The sequence below is a fragment of the Pomacea canaliculata genome, linkage group LG2 (assembly GCF_003073045.1).
Source record: "Pomacea canaliculata isolate SZHN2017 linkage group LG2, ASM307304v1, whole genome shotgun sequence".
NCBI classification, from domain to species: Eukaryota; Metazoa; Mollusca; class Gastropoda; order Architaenioglossa; family Ampullariidae; genus Pomacea; species Pomacea canaliculata.
In genome coordinates, this window is record NC_037591.1 from 13,607,619 (window position 1) to 13,630,621 (window position 23,003).

The 23,003-nt window shown below is 39.1% G+C and overlaps 4 protein-coding genes across 4 annotated transcripts; 2 read left to right on the plus strand and 2 right to left on the minus strand.

Annotated features, from left to right (window-relative positions):
- Positions 1-758: 758 nt before the first annotated feature.
- On the plus strand, positions 759-3,774 carry LOC112557406. Its single transcript, XM_025227227.1, has 6 exons — positions 759-784; positions 1,451-1,641; positions 1,805-2,019; positions 2,508-2,665; positions 2,889-3,064; positions 3,475-3,774. Exons 2-6 carry the CDS (start codon positions 1,470-1,472, stop codon positions 3,549-3,551), a joined length of 798 nt encoding a protein of 265 aa, XP_025083012.1. The 5' UTR covers positions 759-784; positions 1,451-1,469; the 3' UTR covers positions 3,552-3,774.
- A 2,853-nt stretch (positions 3,775-6,627) lies between these two features.
- LOC112557355 lies at positions 6,628-9,633 on the minus strand. The gene is made up of 6 exons (XM_025227155.1): positions 9,608-9,633; positions 8,764-8,954; positions 8,384-8,598; positions 7,720-7,877; positions 7,319-7,494; positions 6,628-6,918 (listed from the first exon to the last, which is right to left on the minus strand). Exons 2-6 carry the CDS (start codon positions 8,933-8,935, stop codon positions 6,842-6,844), a joined length of 798 nt encoding a protein of 265 aa, XP_025082940.1. The 5' UTR covers positions 8,936-8,954; positions 9,608-9,633; the 3' UTR covers positions 6,628-6,841.
- Positions 9,634-11,034: 1,401 nt separating this feature from the next.
- Positions 11,035-13,990, plus strand: LOC112557318. The gene is made up of 6 exons (XM_025227099.1): positions 11,035-11,065; positions 11,634-11,824; positions 11,979-12,193; positions 12,696-12,853; positions 13,106-13,281; positions 13,692-13,990. Exons 2-6 carry the CDS (start codon positions 11,653-11,655, stop codon positions 13,766-13,768), a joined length of 798 nt encoding a protein of 265 aa, XP_025082884.1. The 5' UTR covers positions 11,035-11,065; positions 11,634-11,652; the 3' UTR covers positions 13,769-13,990.
- Positions 13,991-16,708: 2,718 nt separating this feature from the next.
- LOC112558333 lies at positions 16,709-20,666 on the minus strand. The gene is made up of 6 exons (XM_025228769.1): positions 20,544-20,666; positions 19,593-19,761; positions 18,953-19,179; positions 18,135-18,304; positions 17,470-17,648; positions 16,709-17,050 (listed from the first exon to the last, which is right to left on the minus strand). Exons 2-6 carry the CDS (start codon positions 19,753-19,755, stop codon positions 16,974-16,976), a joined length of 816 nt encoding a protein of 271 aa, XP_025084554.1. The 5' UTR covers positions 19,756-19,761; positions 20,544-20,666; the 3' UTR covers positions 16,709-16,973.
- Between the last annotated feature and the right edge of the window lie 2,337 nt (positions 20,667-23,003).

Sequence of the window (23,003 nt, forward strand, 5' to 3'; positions counted from 1 at the left end):
CATTACTAATAACAATTTATCATCCAGACTTTTTATCTTCATCATCAGCCTGTACAACTCTCTTGGGGTGTAACAGCCCACATCGTATAACTGGTATTTTAGTTGGTGTTGTTTCCGTGATTAACTCTGCAATTTCATGTGTCTGGGATCTGCCATTAGTAAATAACCATGTCTGGCTCGGCAGAAACAAAGAAAGAGTCAGGTTGTTTATTGTTAGACCATTGCCCGATACAAGCTTCCCACACCATGCTAACAAACCCATATCACTGTAAAAATATTAAAGTGTAAGCAATGGAATAGGTTATGTATCATGTAACACTTTAAACACGTTTATAAAGTGAAAAGTGTACCTATAAAATATTTAAAACACATTGACATCCTGTGGACAAACAATTGTGTTTTTTGCTTACACTTCAGCATCAGCACTTCTTCACAACCGTCCAAGTAACATCTCAATGATGTGATTGTCACGGAAAAAAGTCCAGAAACACAAAGCTAACAGAAATTTCTACACCTTGGACTACATTGTGAGACCCACCTGACTGTGGTGACAGCTGTGTGCAAAGATGGAGACCAAAGGTAGTTTAGTCTTTTGAATCTTTTGATTCTTGTTTCTGCTTTCAATTAAAAGTTCTTTTTGCTAGGTTTTGAATGTCCACATCTTGTGACACCTTCGTCAACACCTGATGGGATTCTGTATAGAATGATCGATCTACCCAAAGAGTATATAACTGTTGCTTGACTGAACATCTCCAACCGTTGAGGGATCCAGGAGTCTCATCAGGTAAGAAATACTGTACACATAAACTATCTTACTCCGTGCCATTGGGGCTTTCTCTCGTAGTTTTTAGGTTGAACTTTATTCTAAAAATAGTCTTAAAAGAAAACAGTTTCCAACTTGTAATTCACGAATTGTAATATTCAGACTACTAGCCAAGAAATCACGTGAAAGCTACTTTTACAGTATCTAAATGTTAAGTGAATATTTTTTGTAGAGACCTGTCGCTTCTTCACACAACTTCTAAGTAATTTTAAGACTTTATAAAATAGAGTATTATTTAGCTTATAAACTCTATCAATTACACGGCCATCTGCTCTCAAAACGATTATCAGATTGCCATATTCCAGGAAACTTCTATTCCATTCGATTTTGCGTTTTCGTAATGTCTCCCTTTATATGTCTGGCACGTCTATGTTGTAATTTCATTCTTAAATAATAATAGTCAGGAACCAAGTAATTCTACAGCTCAGACATCACCTTCAGTAAGAATAGTTTAAAAGAAAAAATGTTATGCAAATGAACCATGAGTTCACGTTATCGTGTTTCATCTTTTTACAAGCAGACTGAATACAACTCAGTATACCGGGGAAACACATCAGGCCTACAAATTTATAATTTTAATAGGAATCTCATCAAACCACTGCGTGTGCAAAGCTTTGTGTTGTAAAGTTTCAGGACAAGTGTGAAGATGTTTCACTTCGTGGTGTCAATGCTGCTGGTCTGTCTGCTGACCTTTGAGGTCACCGACGCTAAGAAAAACAAGAACAAGACGAGTTATCAAAAGCAGATTGACAACCTGAGAGATGAGTTCGAGGCCTTCAAGAACGAAACATCTGATGATGACAAGCCGTACTTTGGATGTAAGATCTCGCGTACATACGAGCATAGAATATAGCATTGTCAATAATAACACAAACAAACACAAAAATAAAGAAACACGAAAAGAAAAGACAAAAGGTAGAAGGTGGGTGAGCTGGCTAGTCAGTACAAGACCTCTGTAGGTTTGTCTTGTGTCCTCCACAGCATACGTTCAGCAGGGCGACTGGCTGCTGGCCTTTCGCCTTGTGGCCGGCAACAACCAGCCAGGCTACGACGCCTACATGGACGTCAACAGAAACGACGACGACCTGCTAGTTCGGGCCTTGACCCCGTGTTCGTGTCTCTCTATCAACGGCACGTGCAACCGACAGTACCGCGGATCAGTTCTCTCCCTGTGGACACAGCTGCCCATCCTTAAGGTTTTCACTATCTCCTTATCTCTTCCTCTTGTTCTCGTTCTTGTTTATCGCCATTTATCAATTTTTTAACCTTTAATGGCTTTCTTTTGTCGGCCAAACTTAGTCTAGAGTGATATATCTATGTAAAAGTAGTCGAGAAATAAAACTTATTTTTTATTATTGGGATCGACATGTGTTTCTTAGCCCCTTTTGTTAGAATCTATGAGAATGAATTTCTTCTTCATACTAAAATCTCTCATTTTGATAATTACAGAACAGACTATATCATTATGAAAATGTTATCAATGACAAATGCCAGGGAGTTCAGCTGATTAACATTTCTCTCTCTTAACAGAACTTGAACTTGTGATATAAAACGAGATTATGGGTCTTATACATCATCAGTTTTTTATAATCGACAGTATGGGGTTGTGGGTTAGTAGATGTGGCGATGCTTGTGGTGTTTGTAAGAAGTATTGTTGTCTGAGAGTCAGTGTCGTCATCCACAGGTGAAACTGTCTTTGTACGAGGGAGGGAAAGAGAAGGCGTTTGCTGTGTTCAATGGAGTGGGCACTACTTTCACCAGCTGGTTCACTAATGACAGACTGGAAAATTCCTCGTGGACCGACCTGAAGGCGTCAGCAAAAAACTTCTTTTCCATCATTGGGTGAACTGACTTGAAATTTCTCGTGAAAAACATTGTAAAGTCTCTTCCAAACGTCTGTAGTCGATCACATGTTATACTCTCTACTCAAATTCCATTAATCATGTCAATAACTGTGTACTTATCAACACTGGAATGATATTGTGATAACATTTCCTTAAAGCTGTCAGTAATGCGTGTAGAGATTTCTAGAGACTGAGTTTTGATATTGTTTTGTAATTTGCAGAGACGACGGACTGAAAAGACGATTGTTCATCAACAACGCCTACCCTGGGTGTGCTAACGACGTCGGATGGTTGGTTGTCAAGGATGTTGAGGACACGTGTACGTGGGGCAAGTCCACCTCCTTCCCTCTCATCCTGTACTCGGCGACAGGAAGTAAAGTGGTGTACCAGTCGACAGGTGAGACAACATCGCTACATTGTTTGCAGATTAATATTGTCGCTAGTGTCTTTTTAGTATTACGAAAGAACTTTACTGTACATTTTATACAGTTAACAACAATGCTAATGCTTTTGTTTTGTTCCTTCTGATACTCCAGGTTTCTTCTTCTTTGCGTTCTTGATACTTTTTGTCAGTTGTGCCAATGGAAGAAAAAGAATGTAGTACATCAGTAATCTTCATCATCTAAGTTTTACTTTTAGCATCACTGACTGTTACATACTATTGAAGGTTTCGACATAACTTTGTTAATGATGATTTGAACTCAAGCACTAAAATGATTCTATCAAATGTTTAATGTAACGTGATATATCATAAGTTCATGATGAGTGTCAGACCACTTACTCTAATTGTCTGTGTTTGTCTGACAGCCGTGTCTAAAGCCGACTCTCTGGCTGTGTGGGTCTCCTTCAAGGAACCAGAAACATTCGGCGAGTCCTGCTTCTAGAAACACTCGCATGTTGGCAATGTAAAACACGACACAACTCCTGGCAATGATCCCACATGATTTGAGGATTCAACCTGATGTTGTAGCCATTGATACTTCTGAATAATTGTCACATGATAGATAGGTGTACTTCATTGGCTTCAGAAAATAAAAGGCTTCACCTTGTCACCATATTAGAGTTTTAGCCTTCAAAAAGCATAAATAAAAAATAGTTGCAAGAGCATTTGAACAACGACTTGGAGTGTTTCAATGATTTATGTCGTGGAGTGAGAGAATGTGTTTGAGGTCGCCATCTTTGTCATCCACACTAATTAGGTGTCAACTGGTATGCACTACCGGTCGGTGGGAACACGCACCCCTGTCTCTCTCTGTTAAAACACACACACACAATTTTATGTTTGTTAATGATCTACTCCTTTTGTCAAATACACCGACTGGTCTTTAAAATCAGGTGCATTGCCTGGGGACGTAGCTGTGATAAAACTGAAGTGATTGTTGATAGTGTTTTTGAAGTTTTAGGTTTAATGATCTGTACCACACTTCCCTCCCCTCGCTGTGCGTTCCTGCGTGAGCGCGCGCGTGCGTGTGTCTGCTTGGGTATATGTGTGTGTGCTCGTTCTGTGTGTCTTGCTTCTAAGGTCTATTACTCATGGCCAGTCCTTATTTCGTGTGTCCTTCAGAATAATCACCTTAAACAAATTTCACTGTAGTAATTTCCAATTCCTTCCTGTTTTTATTTGTCAACTTATGCAGACTGAGCATACGACTAGAGATGACTCCGAGTCGCTCAGGCATCGCAAAATAAGTTCTGTAGAGAAAACATTTACACGTCTATATTTTTTCCTGCCCACCTCTCTCTCTCTCACTGTTTGTGTGTGTAGTGAGTCAGTAGTACCTGTGGGCTGTGGTGTGAGAGAGAGAGAAAAGAAAGAAGGAGTGCTCAAATGACAGAATCATCTCAGGCCAAAACATTGACCGAAGCATATAACATTAAACTTCTCAAACAATGGAAATCGTCACCGAAAAGTCAATTATAACTTTTATTTATACTTTCCTCATTGTAGAGATCTTGCACAGCCAAAATAACTGTGTGATAAGCTCACTAATTACCAATGAACCATATACCCTCTTGGAGCCGTACAAGTGGCCAGGTTGCAGATTGTTTTTTGTAAACATCTCAGTGAAGAGAAAAACTTCGGGAACCTTCGGAAGCGTGACGTCAGTTCGTGCTAAGCAAACCTCTGATTCATTTTGCCAGCTATGAAACTTGTTCTGGCGCTAATTCAACAACTTTTAAAAACTGTGAAGAGATGCATAAAGTTTATTGCGACATGCAAAATAACTCAAGACCTAAAACTGATGACAGGTAAAGGTAAAATAAACGAGGGCCCAACACAACCGAGACAATGTCAAACTACAAGTAGGTTAGATTAGTGAAGATCGCGAGCACCGTCTCCGTAGTGTATGGGTTATCTTGCTAAAGAAAACAAAAACAGACCGATTAAAATAAACAATTTCAGTAAGGGAGTAAACATTGATTTCTTCTATCTTCTTTTAAAGACTTGATTATATATATATCATGAGTAAACAATTTTTCAGTGCTGATCAGGTAACAAAGAAAACATTGAAGAATGGGAGATAATAAGCAAAACCTTTTTCATGTGTCTTACGTCCCTTTGATTAGTTTAGTTTTGGCAGTTTGAATGAGTTGTTTAGTGTGGCGTCTATGCACATAGTCTAAATGCTCAAATTATTAGCTTGAGTGTTATTTTAGTAGCTTAACTAAGTAATTAAACAACATTTTAATTCAGCTGGACCTTTGAAAATGTTATCAGAGAGACTTTCATAAACTTGACACCAAAATTTGTTTGATTGCTTTATGGTTAATTGCTGTTTATTTCCTGTCTTCGTTACACTACTGCCCCCAACCGTGCAAAATCGCCTTGAGGGCGAAGCACTTCACCTTTTCAAACACAACATCAACAACAACAACTGCTCAGCGTATTGGGATCACCTTTACGCAAATTATTTGTTTTACAAATCTGATTATTAATAGTTAAAGAAGAGAAAGACAGAGATATAAGTGACAACAGCAAGAAATAAACGTTAAACTGTGTGATCACTAATGAAAAGTAATAAAAAGTCAGCAGCCATCTGTTGAAACACACACACACCTTCACTAACGCAAGAAAACAGAGGACTACCCCATGCCAAAAATAAATATGGTAATAAGAGGTTAGTTAGAAGTTAAGAAGAATAAGATGTCAAAGATGTCAAGCCTGTGGAGAAAAAAACAAGAATATCTGATTGTAGAAAGTTTTATTTGGTTATCTCTCTCATTCTACTCTTTCTTTTCTAATCTCTCTCTCTAGCCTCCCTCTCAAAGACATTTTGAGACGCCACTATGTCTAATGTCTAATAGTTTGTTTCTCATTATACAGAGACACTTCGCTCGCCAGACGATTCTTCATCAACAGCGTGTACCCAGGGTGTGCTAACGACGCCGGGTGGCTGGTTGTCAAGGACAACGCGGATACCTGCTCGTGGGGCCAAGTGACTGCGGGGGCCTCCTATCCACTCATTCTGTACTCGGCGACAGGAAATAGAGTCCTGTACCCGTCTCCTGGTAAGATAAGCATCTCTCAATTTCTCTCTGCGGTCATCACCAGCAATTTTATTTGTACAAAAGACACATGACTATGTTGTTGTTTCATTCGTTCATTTACTGTCTACTAGTCTTTTTTAATACAAAGTTCTTTCGTTTCTTGAGTTTAGTCATAAGGTTTTTTTTTTTTTTTGCTTCTCTGTTTTTACATAAAAAAATATTTTTAGCATTCTTTGAGTTCTCTGCCTCTTTCCTCTATTCGTTCTGTCTTTCTCTGTCTCTCTGTCTGTATCTCTATCTCTTTCTCGAGGTTGTTTTTTCCTGCACAGTTCAGGATGGTAAAGCATCAACTTTCTAATCTGTCATTACTGAACCAAACGGTAAAAGAAGTGCCCTCTCCATCGAACACAGCAAACACCCTCTCTCACTCCAGGATACAAATCATTGAAACACTCCAAGTCGTTGTTCAAATGCTCTTACAATTTTTATTAATGCTTTTGACTGCTCAAACTCAAATATGGTGACAAGATAAAACCTTTTCTTTTCTGACATGAACTACACGTGGCTCCTATCATGTGACAATTATTCAGTATCAATGGCTACAACATCAGGTTGAATCCTCAGGTCATGCGTGATCCTGGCCAGGACTTGTGTCGTGTTTTACATTGCCAACATGCGAGTGTTTCTAGAAGCAGGACTCGCCGAATGTTTCTGGTTCCTTGAAGGAGACCCACACAGCCAGAGAGTCGGCTTTAGACACGGCTGTCAGACAAACACAGACAGTTAGAGTAAGTGTCTGACACTCATCATGAACTTATTACACCTCTCGTAAATCAAACATTTGAATGAATCATTTTAGTGCTTTAGTTCAAATCATCATTAAGAAAGTTATGTCCAAACATTCAGTAGTATATTACATCTACAGCCAGTGCTACTAGAAGTGAAAGTTAGATGATGAAGATTACTGATGTACTACATTCTATTTCTTGCAAAGGCACAAATGACAAAAACTTGTCAAGTGTGCAAAGATCAAGACAACTGAATTATCTGAAGAAAAAACAAGAAAGTTAACTGTATGAAATGTGCAGAAAAGTTCTATCTTGATAGAAAAAGAGACTAGCGACAATATTAATCTGCAAACAATGTAGCGATGTCGTCTCACCTGTCGACTGGTACACCACTTTACTTCCTGTCGCCGAGTACAGGATGAGAGGGAAGGAGGTGGACTTGCCCCACGTACACGTGTCCTCAACATCCTTGACAACCAACCATCCGACGTCGTTAGCACACCCAGGGTAGGCGTTGTTGATAAACAATCGTCTTTTCAGTCCGTCGTCTCTGCAAATTACAAAACATCATATCAGAACTCAGTTTCTAGAAATCTATACACGCAATACTGACAGCTTTAAGGAAATGTTATCACAATATCATTCCAGTGTTGATAAGTACACAGTTATTGACATGATTAATGGAATTTGAGTAGAGAGTATAACATGTGATCGACTACAGACTTTTGAATGAGCATTAACAATGTTTTTCACGAGAAGTGTCAAGTCTGTTCACCCAGTGATGGAAAAGAAGTTTTTGGCGGACGCCTTCAGGTCGGTCCACGAGGAATTTTCCAGTCTGTCATTAGTGAACCAGCTGGTGAAAGTAGTGCCCACTCCATTGAACACAGCAAACGCCTTCTCTTTCCCTCCCTCGTATAAAGACAGTTTCACCTGTGGATGACGACACTGACTATCAGACAACAATACTTCTTACAAACACCACAAGTATCGTCACATCCACTAACCCACAACCCCATCCTGTCGATTATAAAGAACTGATGATGTATAAGACCAACCAACTAAGTTTTATATCACAAGTTCAAGATCTGATAAGAGAGAGAAATGTTAATCAGCTGAACTCTCTGGCATTTCTCATTGATAACATTTTCATAATGATATAGTTCTGTTCTGTAATTATCAAAATGAGAGATTTTAGTGATAAGAGGAAATTCATTCTCATAGATTCTAACAAAAGGGGCAAAAGATAACATGCCGATCCCAATAATAAAAAATAAGTTTTATTTCTCGACTACTATTAAATAGATATATCAATCTAGACTAAGATTGATAGACAAACATTGAGATAGGCAAACAGAAAGCCATAAAAGATTAAAAATTGATAAATAGCGATAAACAAGAAGCATAACAAATGGAAGAAATGAGGAGATAGTGAAAACCTTAAGGATGGGCAGCTGTGTCCACAGGGAGAGAACTGATCCGCGGTACTGTCGGTTGCACGTGCCGTTGATAGAGAGACACGAACACGGGGTCAAGGCCCGAACTAGCAGGTCGTCGTCGTTTCTGTTGACGTCCATGTAGGCGTCGTAGCCTGGCTGGTTGTTGCCGGCCACAAGGCGAAAGGCCAGCAGCCAGTCGCCCTGCTGAACGTATGCTGTGGAGGACACAAGACAAACCTACAGAAGTCTTGTACTGACTAGTGAGCTCATCAACCTTCTACCTTTTGTCTTTTCCTTTTCTTCCTTTGTTTATTTTTGTGTTTGTTTGTCTCAATATTGACAATGCTACATTCTATGCTCGTATGTACGCGAGATCTTACATCCAAAGTACGGCTTGTCATCATCAGATGTTTCGTTCTTGAAGGCCTCGAACTCATCTCTCAGGTTGTCGATCTGCTTTTGATAACTCGTCTTGTTCTTGTTTTTCTTAGCGTCGGTGACCTCAAAGGTCAGCAGACAGACCAGCAGCATTGACACCACGAAGTGAAACATCTTCACACTTGTCCTGAAACTTTACAACACAAAGCTTTGTACATGCAATGGTTTGATGGGATTCCTATTAAAGCTTTTCATTTGTAGGCCTGATGTTTACCCCGGTATACTGAGTTGTCTTCAATCAACTTGTAAAAAGTAGAAAAATTATAGCATGAACTCATGATTCCTTTGCATAGCATCTTTTCTTTACAACTATTCTTACTGATGTCTCAGCTGTAGATTTGCTTGGTTCATGACTATTGTAATTTAAGAATGAAATTACAACATAGACGTGCCAGGCAGATAAAGGGAGACATTATGAAAAAGCAAAATCGAAAGGAATAGAAGTTTCCTGGAATATGGCAATCTTATAATCGTTTTGAGAGCAGAAAGCCGTGTAATTGATAGAGTTTATAAGCTAAATAATGCTCGATTTTGTGAAATATTAAAATTACATAGAAGTCATGTGAAGAAGCGATCGGACCTCCTTTTTATTAAAACAAATTCACTTAACATTTAGACAATGTAAAAGGAGCTTTCATAAAATTTCTTGACTGGTAGAATATTACAATCGAATTTTGAAACTGTTTTCTTTTAAGACTATTTTTAGAATAAAGTTCAACCTAAAAACTACGAGAGAAAGCCCCAATGGCATGGAGTAAGATAGTTTATATTTACAGTATTTCTTACCTGATGAGACTCCTGGATCCCTCAACGGTTGGAGATGTTCAGTCAAGCAACAGTTATATACTCTTTGGGTAGATCGATGCTTCTATACAGAATCCCATCAGGTGTTGACGAAGGTGTCACCAGATGTTGACATTCCAAACCTCGCAAAAAGAACTTTTAATTGAAAGCAGAAAAGAGAATCAAAAGATTCAAAAGACTAAACTACCTTTAGTCTTCTCCATGTTTGCACACAGCTGTCACCACAGTCAGGTGGGTCTCACAATGTAGTCCAAGGTGTAAAAATTTCTGTTAGCTTTGTGTTTCTGGACTTTTTTCCGCGACAATCACATCACTGAGATGTTACTTTGATGGTTGTGAACAAGTGCTAATGTTGAAGTGTAAGAAAAGAAGAAAAAAATGTTCATCCATAGTATTTCAATGTGTTTTAATTGTTCTAAGAGTATCGGGCAAAGGCCTAACAATAAACAATCTGACTCTTTTTTTCTCGCCGAGCCAGACATGGTTATTTACTAATGGCAGATCATCCCAAACACATGAAATTACAGAAACAACACCAACTAAAATACCAGTTATACGATGTGGGTGTTGACACCACAAGAGAGTTGTAAAGTCTGATGATAAAGATAAAAAATCTGGATGATGAATTGTTATTAGTAATGATCAGAAAAATAAGGACTGAGAGTAGTGTGTACATGCAGACGACACTTTGAGTCTATTCGTCAGATGACTCTGTTTGTATTCATTCACATTTCCATTTACTTCACATTGTTCTACGAGAAGGCAGAAAATTGTTAGTTTGTAGAAAACTGGGAATATTGACTTGATGGTTCGTGGGATGTTCTTTTGATTTGAACACAAAGAAATAAAATTAATGTAAGCGGTAACATATGTTAGGAAATGTTGATGAAAGCAAACGTTCTCTAAGGTTCTCATGCAGCAGTTTTTTTCCTACTGAATAACTGGGCAGTTTTCACTGACAAGAAACAGAAATACCGATTAAAACACAATGAGAGCCATTGACGCACATTTGTGGTCTTTGCTGACACATCATCACCAGCAGTCCTTTACAACCACCACAGTAACACCTCAGGGGTACTGCTCCCACCCTGTGTACGGAAACACAAAGCTAACAGAAAGTCCAATACAACAGATTGCTGCATTGTAAGAAGCAACTGGTTCTGGAGACAGCTGTGGTCATGTCTATAGAAGACGAGGACTGACTCAGTATCCGCTGTAGAGACCAAAACAGACACAGGGGCAATAGCTAGAATTACCATTTTGTCTCTTACTAGAAAGCTCTTTGTATCGTCTTGTCTAATGTTCACACTTAGTAACACATTAGTCAACAGCTGATCAAATAGTAAACACAGTGATTGATGGAAGCAAAGAGTATATAACTGCTCGCTGGCTACTTCAGGAATATCTCCAGCGTTGGAAGGACCTGGCTGTCTCTGGAAGGTAATGAAACAGCTTACATAAAAATGTAGAAGAATTTTGATAAAATAACCTATTTCACTCTGATTATCGCCACACTGATTCGTGTATGTTTAATTTTTTGCTTTAAATAATATTTCTATCCCTATACTTGACAATCTATTTTGAGGTAAATATTGTTAACCTCTTAGTTCCAAAATGGTCGTAAATGGTCTTAAGAGACGAATGTTTCCGTAGCTTTTTCTAAAATCATAACCAAGTTTCACTCGCTGATACAACCCCACTCATGCGTCAGGTTCAAAGCTGCATACAGATCAAGTATAAGATATAAAAATTATAGAGTTACATCTGAGTAGCGGGTCTATTGTCTTTGATGGTGATTTTTCGAAATGGTTTCCATTATTTACCTCGGTAAATTTATCATCTCAATAATCGAGATGTCTACAATTTTTAACCTAACATAAAATGGTTAATAACAAAATGCTAATATCATCAGAAACCATCACTTTATCGAGGTTGTTTTCACGTTTCTCCCAAAGAAAAATCAGAAAGTATCATAAGACGACCGAGTACAAAGCTTTGTGTTGTAAAGTTTCAGGACAAGTGTGAAGATGTTTCACTTCGTGGTGTCAATGCTGCTGGTCTGTCTGCTGACCTTTGAGGTCACCGACGCTAAGAAAAACAAGAACAAGACGAGTTATCAAAAGCAGATTGACAACCTGAGAGATGAGTTCGAGGCCTTCAAGAACGAAACATCTGATGATGACAAGCCGTACTTTGGATGTAAGATCTCGCGCACATACGAGTATAGAATATAGCATTGTCAATAATGAGACAAACAAACACAAAAATAAAGAAACACGAAAAGAAAAGACAAAAGGTAGAAGGTGGGTGAGCTAACTATTCACTCTGTAGGTTTGTGTGGTCTTCTCCACAGCATACGTTCAGCAGGGCGACTGGCTGCTGGCCTTCCGCCTTGTGGCCGGCAACAACCAGCCAGGCTACGACGCCTACATGGACGTCAACAGAAACGACGACGACCTGCTTGTTCGGGCCTTGACCCCGTGTTCGTGTCTCTCTATCAACGGCACGTGCAACCGACAGTACCGCGGATCAGTTCTCTCCCTGTGGACACAGCTGCCCATCCTTAAGGTTTTATAACCTCCTCATCTCTTCCTCTTGTTCTGGTTTTTCATGTTTTTAACCTTTCATGGCTTTCTGTTGGCCTGTCACAATGTTTGTCTGTCAACCTTAGTCTAGAGTGATCTGTCAATCTGATAGTGCTCAAGAAATAAAACTCATTTTTGTCTTTGAGATCGGCACGTGTTCCATTGCCCCTCTTGTTGGAATCTATGAAGATTAATCAGGATTTCCTCTTCATACTAAAATCTCACATTTTGGTAATTACAGAACAGACTGTATCATTATTTAAATGTTGTCAATGATAAAGAGCAGGGCTAAGATTTGCTGCTTAAGTTTTTTCTCTCTCAGCACATCTTGAACCTCAGCTTGTGATATAAAATGAATTTATGGGTCTTATACATCAGCAGTTCTTTATAATCGACAGTATGGGGTTGTAGGTTAGTGGATGTGGCGATGCTTGTGGTGTTTATAAGAAGTATTGTTGTCTGAGAGTCACTGTCATCGTCCACAGGTGAAACTGTCTTTGTACGAGGGAGGGAAAGAGAAGGCGTTTGCTGTGTTCAATGGAGTGGGCACTACTTTCACCAGCTGGTTCACTAATGACAGACTGGAAAATTCCTCGTGGACCGACCTGAAGGCGTCCTCCAAAAACTTCTTTTCCATCATTGGGTGAACTGACTTGACACTTCTCGTGAAATCATTGTGAAGTCTCTTCCAAATGTCTGTAATGGACATTATTTTTAACTCTCTACTCAAATCCTATTTTTCAAGTTAAGAAGTGTGTGACAATGAACATTAAAATGATATTTTTTTATATAATTTTCGTTAATTTACCAGTTTTTGTATAGATAGCTTTTAAGAGATTACTGTTTACATTTTCAAATGTGCTTAAGTTGTAATGAGTTGATTTTTAATTTGCAGAGATGATGGACTGAAAAGACGATTGTTCATCAACAACGCCTACCCTGGGTGTGCTAACGACGTCGGATGGTTGGTTGTCAAGGATGTTGAGGACACGTGTACGTGGGGCAAGTCCACCTCCTTCCCTCTCATCCTGTACTCGGCGACAGGAAGTAAAGTGGTGTACCAGTCGACAGGTGAGACAACATGGCTACATTGTTTGCAGATTAATATTGTCGCTAGTCTCTTTTTAGTATTACGAAAGAACTTTTCTGTGCATTTCATACAGTTAACTTTCATGTTAATGCTTTTGTTTTGTTCCTTCTGATACTCCAGGTTTCTTCCTCTTTCCGTTCTTGATACTTTTTGTCAGTTGTGCCAATGCAAGAAATAGAATGTAGTACATCAGTAATCTTCATCATCTAACTTTCACTTTTAGCAGCACTGACTGTTACATACTATTGAAAGTTTTGACATAACTTTCTTAATGATGATTTGAACTCAAGCACTAAAATGATTCTATCAAACCGTTGATGTAAAGTGATGTATGATAAGTTCATGATGAGTGTCAGACCACTTACTCTAATTGTCTGTGTTTGTCTGACAGCCGTGTCTAAAGCCGACTCTCTGGCTGTGTGGGTCTCCTTCAAGGAACCAGAAACATTCGGCGAGTCCTGCTTCTAGAAACACTCGCAGGTTGGCAATGTAAAACACAACTCCTGGCCATGATCCCGCATGATCTGATGAGTCAACCGAATGTTGTAGCCATTGATATTTATGAATAATTGTCACGTGACAGATACGTGTACTTTATGGCTTCAGAAAATGAAAGGTTTCACCTTGTCACCATATTTCAGTATGAAAAGTCAAAAGCATAAATAAAAACTTGCAAGAGCATTTGAACAACGACTTGGAGTGTTTGATTGATTTATGTCGTGGCGTGAGAGAAAGGTCCCCTAGATGAGGTAGTCATCTTTGTCATGCGCACTATGCATGCACTCCCAATCAGTGCGAACATTTTTTACACGTTTATGACACGCACCCCTGTCTTTGTTAACACATACTGTCACAGCATGGCTTGCCTAACCACACACTCACACCAGACAAATGCTCTTTCTTTCAACACAGAACAAAACGATTGCCTGGAGCTGCCCACATGTTTATTTTGTGGTTCAGTTGCTCAGGACTTTACACATTACAACACAAAAATTAATAACAACTCCCCCTCTAACCCTCTTTTTCAAGGCAATAAACATCTAAGACTAAACATAATGTTGACATCCGGGACACTTCCCTGATCAGTCTCAACTTATTCCAATATTTCACAAAGTGTAAGTATAAAGATTACATTCCTCGCAGTCTGTTCTGTTCAGCAGCGAGGTTTCAGTTCTGTTATCTATCTGATGACCGCCTAGCAATCGTTGAGTACGTTACTCACAGCTCATCGTCCCTCTTAGTGTCATCGCTCTCTACCTGTCCAGCCAACTAGAATCCAATAACACAAATACACAAACACACACACGAAGGCCGTACACACTGGCCGTGTGGGTCAGGCGGTTACCGGGGTCACAGGTGAGGTAGACGGTGACGTCACGGGGCTCCTAGCACGTGGTGCTCCGTGCTGAACCAAAATCACGTGGATCACGGAATGGTCCTGGGATGGGATTCTTTAAGTTAAATCCGCCCATAGGATTAAATCCTGTAACTGGAGTTTGCACTATACTACCATTCTAAACAATGTTCAATTCACACATCTTTCTCTCATGTTCTTGTTTACAACTTTGAAAAATACTTAAGTTCTAATACAATTTCATAAGCAATAACAGAAAAAGACGTCATACGTCGTTTAGGCGAGGTTAATCCAACAACGGACACTACCCTACTACTACTATACACACAAGTAAACTCGTGAGGTTTACACCTCGTTACTCAGACATGTCTTCTTCTTTCAATATCCGCAGCCTGAGTAAATTTCCACAACTCGTTCCGGTCAAAACCTCCTGGTGAACTGTGTTCACTAAACACTGTCTGTCACGGTTAACCTTTTCCTATCTAATGTTTTCATCCATTCAGCCATACATTCAACATACACTTTTTTTCCGTGAGCCGCAAAAGGGTTAAATATTCAGAAAAACACGGGAGGCACGGAGTGGTCAGTGACACACACACACACACAATTGTATGTTTGTTAATGATCCACTCTTATTATCAAATACACCGACTTGTCTTTAAAATCAGGTACATTGCCTGGGGACGTAGGTGTTTTAAAACTGAAGTGATTGTTATAGTTTTTTTAAAGTTTCAGTTCTACTGTCTGTAACACACTTCTCTTTCCTCACTGTGCCTGTGTGTTTGTCTGTGTGTGTGCTCGTTCTGTAACTGTGTTTGTCTTGCTTCTAATGTCTTTTACTCATGGCCAGTCATTATTTCTTTTGTACTGGAATACTGACATTAAACCATTTACCCTGTTGTAATTTCGATTCTTTCCTTTGTTTATTTGTCAACTTATGCAGACTGAGCATCCGACTAGAGCTGACTCTGGTTATCAGCTGGACTCTTCGCCACCTTCGGTGTTTATGTCCTTTGGTTTGACTGTATATCCAGGAATACATGAAAAGGCTGGAAGAGGGAAAGAATGAGTGATACAAAAAAAAAAAAAATGAGGTTGCGTTTAGGAATGTGTGTGAATATGTATGGACGTAGTTTTAATTAAATGTCTCAAGACTTCTTACAGGGTGACAGAATAAAGAATCTCGAATCTTGTGTAAGTAGCATGATGTTTGGAGAGGACGACAAGATCTTTGTGAAGATAGACAAAATCCTAAGAGAGCAACTTGTACAAGTATGTAAGTGTGTTTGTGTAGACTGTACAGTAGAGGGATTCATTATCTATGGGAAGAGGTTCGTCGGTACAAGCAAAGTCTTTCCTGCTGTGAGTGGTTGTGGTTCTTACAATGTTTGCAAGTCTATACAAACACATGTACAGGTAATTATATTTATATCTAATTATTGTGTTTTTTAGCAGTGTAGAACGTTTTTGTGTTATTTTCTTTATTAATCAGTTTCTACTAGAAGTCGCCCAGCCATCACAAAATAAGGTTTGTAGAGAAAATATTTACACCTCTATATTTTTCCTGCGTTTTTCTTTCTCTCTCTCACCATTTGTGTTTATAGTGAGTCAGTAGTGTGTGTAGGAGGTAATGTGTGTAAGACAGAAAGAGAAAGGGAAAGAGAGAACAAGAGAAGGAAGAAAGAAGCAGAGCTCAATGACATGATTCTCTCAGGCCAAAACATTCACCGAAGCATGTAACATTAAATATCTCAAACAATAGAAATCGTCACAGAAATGCCAATTATAGTTTTATTTATGCTTTACAAAGCTGAAATATCTTTTTAAAATGAGGATCTATCAGTATGAATGTTTACAGACCCGCACCATGTGCACTTGTTGTTGACCTCCTTCCCTGAGATGTATTGATGTAATACCCTCTTGAAATAAACCAACGGTTTCCTTATTTTCTCATTTTCACACACTGCCTTTTAACGCTCGCTTGTGTGTGAGAGAGAGAGAGGGGGAGAGAGAGAAAGAAAGAGAGAGAGGAAGGACAAAGGAGGCAATCCACATTTCCTTTTTCTCACATTTATTGCTGATACATACTGCCATTTCACGGATTTCTGAGACAAATATTTTCTTCTTCAAGTCGCTGGACAACAGTCATATTTTTTTAATATCTACCTAATTTGTTTGTTTACCTCTAGCCTTCTTTTGGGTTACATAGTTTAAGTTGTTTGTTGTTGCTGCTTTGCTTTATCTCGTCTAATCCGTGTTGCTGAGTAAGCACTACATCTTGTCAGTCGATGCTTCACACGATTGTCTTCTCCATGATGACTACTGTATGCACGCGGCGCTCAGATTCTCCACACCCGGGTATTGAATCCACACACCCACAGCGTCTGCTTGTTCAGCTAGTGCACAGAGACACAACAGAGACAAAAAATGTTTTTGGTATACAGTGTACATACATCTGATTTTCCCTTGAAGAACTTGTTACATCACTTACATAATTTGTCAGTACAAAAAGGTATAGGCCTCTCCTTGTGATTGTATAAAACTAATTTTTATTTATTTATCATTTTATTTCACAACATTCATAAGGTTGATGACCAAAAAAACCAGCACTACAAAGACATCTTGAATCATTTCATCTCAGTGACACTATTGCTATCGGGATTTTACAGAATAGTTACTCTTATCTGGTAGAGCAAGAATCCTCAACAACGAAAAAACTAATTATTGGTCTTGTGACATCATCATGAATATTTTGATAAATTATTAAAATTCGTGGCCAAACATTGCTTTGTCACAAAAGCAGTTGCCTCCTCACCAGACTTGAACTGGACCATGGTGCTGGTGGGAGAGAAGAGGATGAAGGGGAACTTGTTGTCGCGAGGATTTCCCCAATCACACTTGTCATACGACTCCTTCAACATCAGCCAGCCCGTGGCCGTGGCGCAGTCAGAACTATTGTTGCTGATGAACATTCTTCTGTTTCCCCTGGGGTCACTGTCAAAACACCGAATATTTTTAGCTGAGTCATCAATGGATAAATACAGAGAAAATAGATGAAGATGTCTACAAATATTACTTGTGTAAAACTGACCTGTAGCTCTTGACAGTAAACTGACAAAACACAAAGCTCTGTTCTCTACTAAAAACCTTTTTAAACATAGATACTCCTAATTAGCATAAGTTCTCCAATTTTTAAATATTTTCCCTTACAACTGCCGAAGGTTGTGTCGGTTGTTGGTCTCTTTCTGTGTTTGTTGACGATTGTAGAGGCTTACTTCGAGAACATAAGGAATATTTTCATCCAGATTTGGGGAAAAAGTAAATTGCATTGAGCCATTAGAAAAAAGTAAAGTTGAGTTCTTTAAGTTTCAGATAATATAATACAGAAGTTACTGATTCACACAGAGAGAAACAAGAACTATAGATGGTTAAGGACTGGAAACTCAAACAAGTTGTATTCTGCATGATAATCACACCAACCTAAGAGTTTTCAAATCCCAACTAAAATAATCTTTCTTTGCTGTTTTCAGGTCTGTCCAGGACGACTCCAAAAGTTTCTGTTCGTTGAACCAAGATAAATAAGAGGAATCCCTCCCGTCAAACACTGCATACTGCTTCTCCTCCCCATCCTTGTACACGGACAGTTTGACCTGATGAGGTAGAGAAAGACTCATAATTAAAACCGACTTCGTTAGTATTTACAGCCATCGTTAAATCAGTGTTATGCAAGCAGTTCATTAAATCAGTCTTGAGTAGTCAGGTTGTTAATTCAGTAAATACGAGTAAATAGTTCGTCAGTCCTGTGTAAACAGCTCGCTGTCAGTCTTGTGTAATCAGTTTTGTGGAAGCAGGTCGTCATAAGTTGTCTACCTTATGTCGCGATTGATGTCCCTTTGGTTTGTCAGATGTGTCTGTAGGGTTGTCAGGTGTGTTTGTAGGACTGTCAGGTGAATCAAATAATCGTCTCAGAAGTATGGAGAAGGCAAAAGAATGTGCATTAAAATCCGGTACAAAAATAAATCAAGGTACATGTATATCCTTTCAGCAATCAAACTAAAGGATCCTGGTCAGATAGTATCGGCTAGAAACATTTATACGTTTTACAGGCTGTCGTACGCTTTTTAACACTCTCTCTCAAAAAAAACAAAAAACAAAAAACAAAAAACAAACAAACAAACACAACACACACACACACACACACACACACATGCAAACAAAACGCCTATTCGCTCTCTCATTCATTCACTCTCCGCCTCTCCCTCCAGATCCCCCATTCGGCCCCCATCCCTACAACTTACTTGGGTGACCCCCAGTTGGACCCAGTACTTGAAGAGGCCGCTGCGGTAGTGACGGTTACATTTTCCGTTGGTGTAGCAACTGCACTTCATAAGGGCTCGCAGAAACGGATCGTCGTCGTTCCTGTAGGTGGCGACACCGTACGTATTGTAGAAAGCCTCTACAGGATAGCCTTCCCCTCCGGAGTATACCTTGTAGGCGAGGACATAGCCATCTTCCAGAAAGTAACCTGTGAGGTCATACACATTTAAATTCATCATCAATCGGCAATCGGCAATCGGCAATAGGCAATCGGCAATCATCGTCAATCATCATCATCCGTTATACATTTCCTCCCCTACCTACTGATATCTATATATGTGAACATAAATTTTACCTGGTAGCATTTTTATGTCAGCTACGTGAGAATCTTCTACTTGTGGAAGCTGCCTAGTGCTTCATGTCATGTCGTCCATTTTGTGAAAAATGTGTATCCCCCCAAAAAACACAACAACAAACAAACAAACAAACAAACAAACAAACAAACAAACAAACAAACTACTGTTCACAGAATGTTTCAGCTTTGTAATGAGACATTCGTACAGACGTATGTCCTATCAACAAGAGAAATGCATCTTTCACAACTATAGTTCATCTTTTTACCTCCTTGCTCAGTCTTATTGCAGTTTGTCTTGACATTCTCGATCTCCACCTTAATGTCCTCAATAGCTTTCGTCAGAGTCAGTATTTCTGTGCTGGTGGCGGCCTCGGTCTGAAGATCCAGGAGTCCCAGACTCACCACCAACACCAAAACATGAAGCAGCATCTTGGTCTGCACACGTGAAGACAGCGCAGTTTTTGTACACAGCTTACTTTTTCATCATCATCATCATCATCATCATCATCATCATCATCATCATCATCATCATCATCATCATCATCATCATCATCATCATCATCATCATCATCATTTCTTTGTTAGCGAGGATTTCTAGGATGGTAAACTTTTTGTGGTGGCGTGAGGTCATCTCACGACTTCAGGTGTCTATATACAAACATATCATACCTGAGCCCAATAACACAAAATCGCACTTTAAAACACACTCAGGTATTGACTAAATTCCGGAAGTTTTCTTCACAGGAAAAAAAGCTAAATTTAAAAGAGATACTTCGTTCTTGCTTAGAAAATACAGGTAGTTACAAGTTTTCTTCTCTTCCTTTCTCTCTCTCCGTGTGAGATTTTTTTCCTGTTCCAGTCTTCCTGACTGCCACTCTATCAGTTTATCGGTTTATTTACTCTGTTCGATTTCTATTGTTCCTACTTCGTATATGGTTATAATCATTCAGCCTTATTTTTCACATTATAATTATCATTTAATGTTACTAAGTGTTCTTAAAATAGCTAAGCAGTTGGAAGTCAGACAGAGAGACACATCTTTCAAGCTTACAGCATTCATAAGATTATTCAAATAAAATTTTTTTAAAAATAGTATGGGCGCGATGTATGTTGCCTCTGCCAAAAATAATAGATAATCGGCTATAAAATAAACTTTATGAATCCATAATTATATTAGCCAAACACTTAAAATAAAAATGATTTGCTGGAAGACATACCAAGAGGAGCAGACACTGAGTACAGTCGAGACACAATCTTGACACGTTGCCACTGGAAGCAGAAAGAAGTTTATATCGTTCTTACCTTCACTAACCTCCTCACTCATATGGACCAATCCAGAGAGCAGACCCTGAACCTTGAACAAAATCGAATTCGTTCGCTCCTCCCTTCTGTGGAGGGAGTCACCCACTTTCATTTCTTTACCAGCTGCTGTTACAAAGAGCATTAGAACCACTCGAAACATATTTCCTTTCGCCACGTGTGTGTCGGTCACGCGCCAGCTCGTGGAATGTTTGTACTTACGGCAAATAAAGGTCTAGTAGGGGAAGAAATAGTTTTTTTTTAAATTTTGATTTCTTAGCTCATTGTAAGATACTCAAATTGTGAATGCGTACACATCCATATTTCAGATTAACGCATACAAACATCACCGTGCATAGAAAGGTGTCAACAACACTGACGTCATGATTGTACGTAGATTCATGTACTGTTCTGAACCCTCAACCAATGGGAGAACTGGGGAAATTATGTTAATAAGGCGTGTCTCTGTACAGGCGTGACGTCACTCTTTTATTTATTTTTATTTTTTTGGCAAGGTAACGTTTGTAGGCTGAAGTAAGGTGTGTGACCATCCAAAGTACTTTGCACCGAGTTGACACACAGACACTAGAATAAAATTTTCGGCCACTAAGCCTTTAAGGAGATTTCCCTTCTCCGAAGTAAGCTGCACAACCAACATCGCCAGTAAACAAAGGCGACTTATAATCTTCATGCATCGTGCGAAGTCGTCACCGCGTTCAACTGCTGTTCACAATAAAAGCCACGTTTTTCTTATGAGGCTTTATTGCACAGTCGATTTCCTCTGTCGATGTTCATAATGAAACGGTTCTGAGCCATGTCCTCGCATCTGTTGCCAGACAAAGACTTTTGCTTGCGTCTAGCGGCATGCTTACCTGTCCCTCCCACCTTCTGCACCACCATCGCCAGGTGTGTCTGTGGGGGAGAGGGAGGGGACTGTGGGTGCTGGGTGTTCCGCTTTCGCCTCTGACTGCATATCATAGATTTTTGTAGATATCTTTCTTACTGGTCTTGAACTAGACCACAACAAATCTTTAGCTGCTTATTCAGCATAAAACTCATCGCCAGATTCGTTAGTCCTGTCGTTATTATCGCTCCCTTACCTACGACTTTCAAAACCTCTATTTCTGGTCTTACAAAAACCCATTTCATATCTATTTAAATTGATAGTAAGTATGTAAAATGAGTTGTGTGTTTAAGTCTACTCCTAGAACCTGGTACATTGGTAACCTGAAAGTGAACACGTCATTAACATGAAAAATAAATTCCCATAATGCCAGAGATAACACAACTAGTGTTTTCTACTTAGCCTGAGATTCATAACAGAAGACAATTCATGTTTTCTACTCAGCTTGTGACATTGAGAGAAGACAACTCGTATCTTGTAGTCAGTCCTTTGTCTTTATTTGTCTCTTTTATTTCTTTCTTGAGTGTTTTATCTGTTTATTATAAAAGTGAAGCTGTGTCTCACACATTGACACAAGTAACACTTTTTATTGCGTTCTATATCGTTCTCGAAATACTTGTTTCTTAAAAACAAAATGGAATATTTTGTGAGATGTTGGACAGTCCGTCATATTATTTAACATTTCCGACTAGTTTCATTGCTGCTGCTTAATAATTGTATATCATAATCGACGAAATGCTTCTGGACCATCGTTTCCTTTCTCTTCGCTACTGGTAAGTAAAGAGTGTCGACCACCTGGAAGTTTCACACCTGCAATCTTTTGATTCAGGCAGGTATGGTGTAGTTGTTAGCCTTTACTTTAGCAAGAGCAAGGATGTGAAAGTGGTCAAAAGAAAAAGAAAGACCTCTAGGTACATGGAATTATCAACGGTTTATACTTTATTTCAGCAGATTTTGATGAAAAGCCATGAAAAGAAGATTTAATGACTTTGAAAAAACTATTAGAGGTAAAGTAAATTAAGTATAAATGTAAAGATTATGTTTTGTCTTAGACAAAGGACCTGTAAGGAAAATTTCAAAACATTTCAGCAGCAATTTTGTTGAGAAAAAGATCTTGTCTGTTTTATCTTTGACCTTAGCTAAGTGAACATTTCTCAGTCAGACCAAGACTGTGTAAAGGTGGACTGCTGTCTGCCGAGACCAACGTTTAGTCTCTTCCGTTGTTAGTCTCGGCGAGCCGTAACAAAGAATGTGAGTAAACCGGAAGCTATGTCGTCTATTGCCTCGTTTTAGCAGTTAACTGGAAAAAAAAATCGTCTGCCAGCAGTCCATGGATATTAGTTCGTGGTCAGACAGGAATGTAGGTTGTCAGAAATGAGTTGCACAACCAACTGGGTTTACTCAGAGCACTGACTGTGAGTTTGGACTTCGTTTACTTGTCTTTAAGCTGTCAATGCTTATGTTCGCTTCAGAA